Consider the following 1,525-nt stretch of genomic DNA (forward strand, 5'->3'; position numbering starts at 1 on the left):
AAAGCAAAGGATCCTTTTCTAAGGCCACCTCCATCTTATCCTCAAAGGCTCGTGAAGTAGAAAAATGAGAATCAGTTTAAAAAGTTTATTGATATGATGAAGATATTATCTATTAATGTGCCTTTGGTAGAGGCTCTAGAACAATGTCGGGCTATGCTAAATTTATGAAGGACTTGGTGACAAAGAAAAGTTCCATGAATTGCGAAACTATCAAGATAACACACCAAGTTACTGCAATAGTGCACTCAATGGCCTCGAAGCTTGAAGATCCTGGTGCTTTCACCATTCCTTGCACCATTGGGAGTGCGGACTTTGCTAAGGCTCTATATGATTAGGGGGTAAGTATCAACTTGATGCCCTACTCAGTTTTCAAGACTTTGGGTATTGGGCAACCGAGGCCGACTTCCATGAGATTGTAAATGGCGGATAGAACTATGAAGAGACCATTGAGTATTATTGATGATGTCCTTGTTGGGGTGGACAAATTTATCTTGCCAGCTGATTTTGTAATCTTGGATTATGAGGTAGATACTGAAGTTCCAATCATATTGGGAAGACCTTTCCTTGCTACTAGGAAGGCCTTAGTTGATGTGGAAGCAGGGGAACTCATCTTCCGGGTAGGTGATGAGAAAGTGGTCTTTCATATGTGCAAGTCAATAAAGCATCCCAACAGTTCTGAGGTGTGTTCTTTTGTGAACCTTATCACAGCAGTGATAGTTGATGATACCAGTGCAATGATCAATGTGGAAGACCCTCTAGAGGCAGTCTTGTTGAATCTTGATGTAAATGATGATGAAGGCGAGTGAAGTATGTGAATGCTTTACATGGGATGGGATCTTACTCTTATGAGCCTAGGAAACTATCTTTGGATCTTTAAAATAGGAAGACTCCACCAACAAAACCTTTAATTGAGGAACCTCCGGTGTTGGAGTTCAAGTCGTTGCCTTCACACCTCAGGTATGAGTTCTTAGGCCCTAGTTCTACTTTGACGGTTATTCTTTCCTCTTGTCTTACTAACATGCAGGTTGATGCCACATTGGCGGTGCTTCAAAAGTGGATGAAAACAATTGGATGGACCTTAACTGATATTCGGGGGATAAGCCCCGCATTTTGTATGCACAAGATTATTCTGGAAGATGATGCAAAGCCCTCCGTGGAACATCAAAGGAGGTTGAACGAAGCAATGCAAGAAGTTGTGAAAAAGGAGGTGATCAAGTGGTTGGATGTCGGGGTCGTGTATCCCATCTCTACAGCTCTTGGACTTTGCCGGTGCAATGTGTACCAAAGAAGGGTGGCATGACCGTGGTTGCAAATTCGCAAAATGAGTTGATTCCTACCAGGACCGTCACCAGGTGGAGGGTATGCATGGACTACCGCAAGTTGAATAAAGTGACCTGCAAGGATCACTTTCCATTGCCTTTTCTTGATCAGATGTTAGATCGACTTGCTGGGCATGCCTTCTACTATTTCTTGGATGGGTATTCTTGATACAACCAAATCTTGATTGCTCCGGAAGATCAGCAGA

At 42.8% G+C, this 1,525-nt stretch overlaps 1 protein-coding gene across 1 annotated transcript; it reads left to right on the plus strand.

The window, feature by feature from the left end:
* Positions 1–434: 434 nt before the first annotated feature.
* On the plus strand, positions 435–806 carry LOC138869322 (uncharacterized). The gene has a single exon (XM_070146932.1). It carries the CDS (start codon positions 435–437, stop codon positions 804–806), a length of 372 nt encoding a protein of 123 aa, XP_070003033.1.
* The last annotated feature ends 719 nt before the right edge of the window (positions 807–1,525 follow it).

The sequence above is a fragment of the Nicotiana sylvestris genome, chromosome 5 (assembly GCF_000393655.2).
Source record: "Nicotiana sylvestris chromosome 5, ASM39365v2, whole genome shotgun sequence".
In the NCBI taxonomy this organism is placed as follows: domain Eukaryota; kingdom Viridiplantae; phylum Streptophyta; class Magnoliopsida; order Solanales; family Solanaceae; genus Nicotiana; species Nicotiana sylvestris.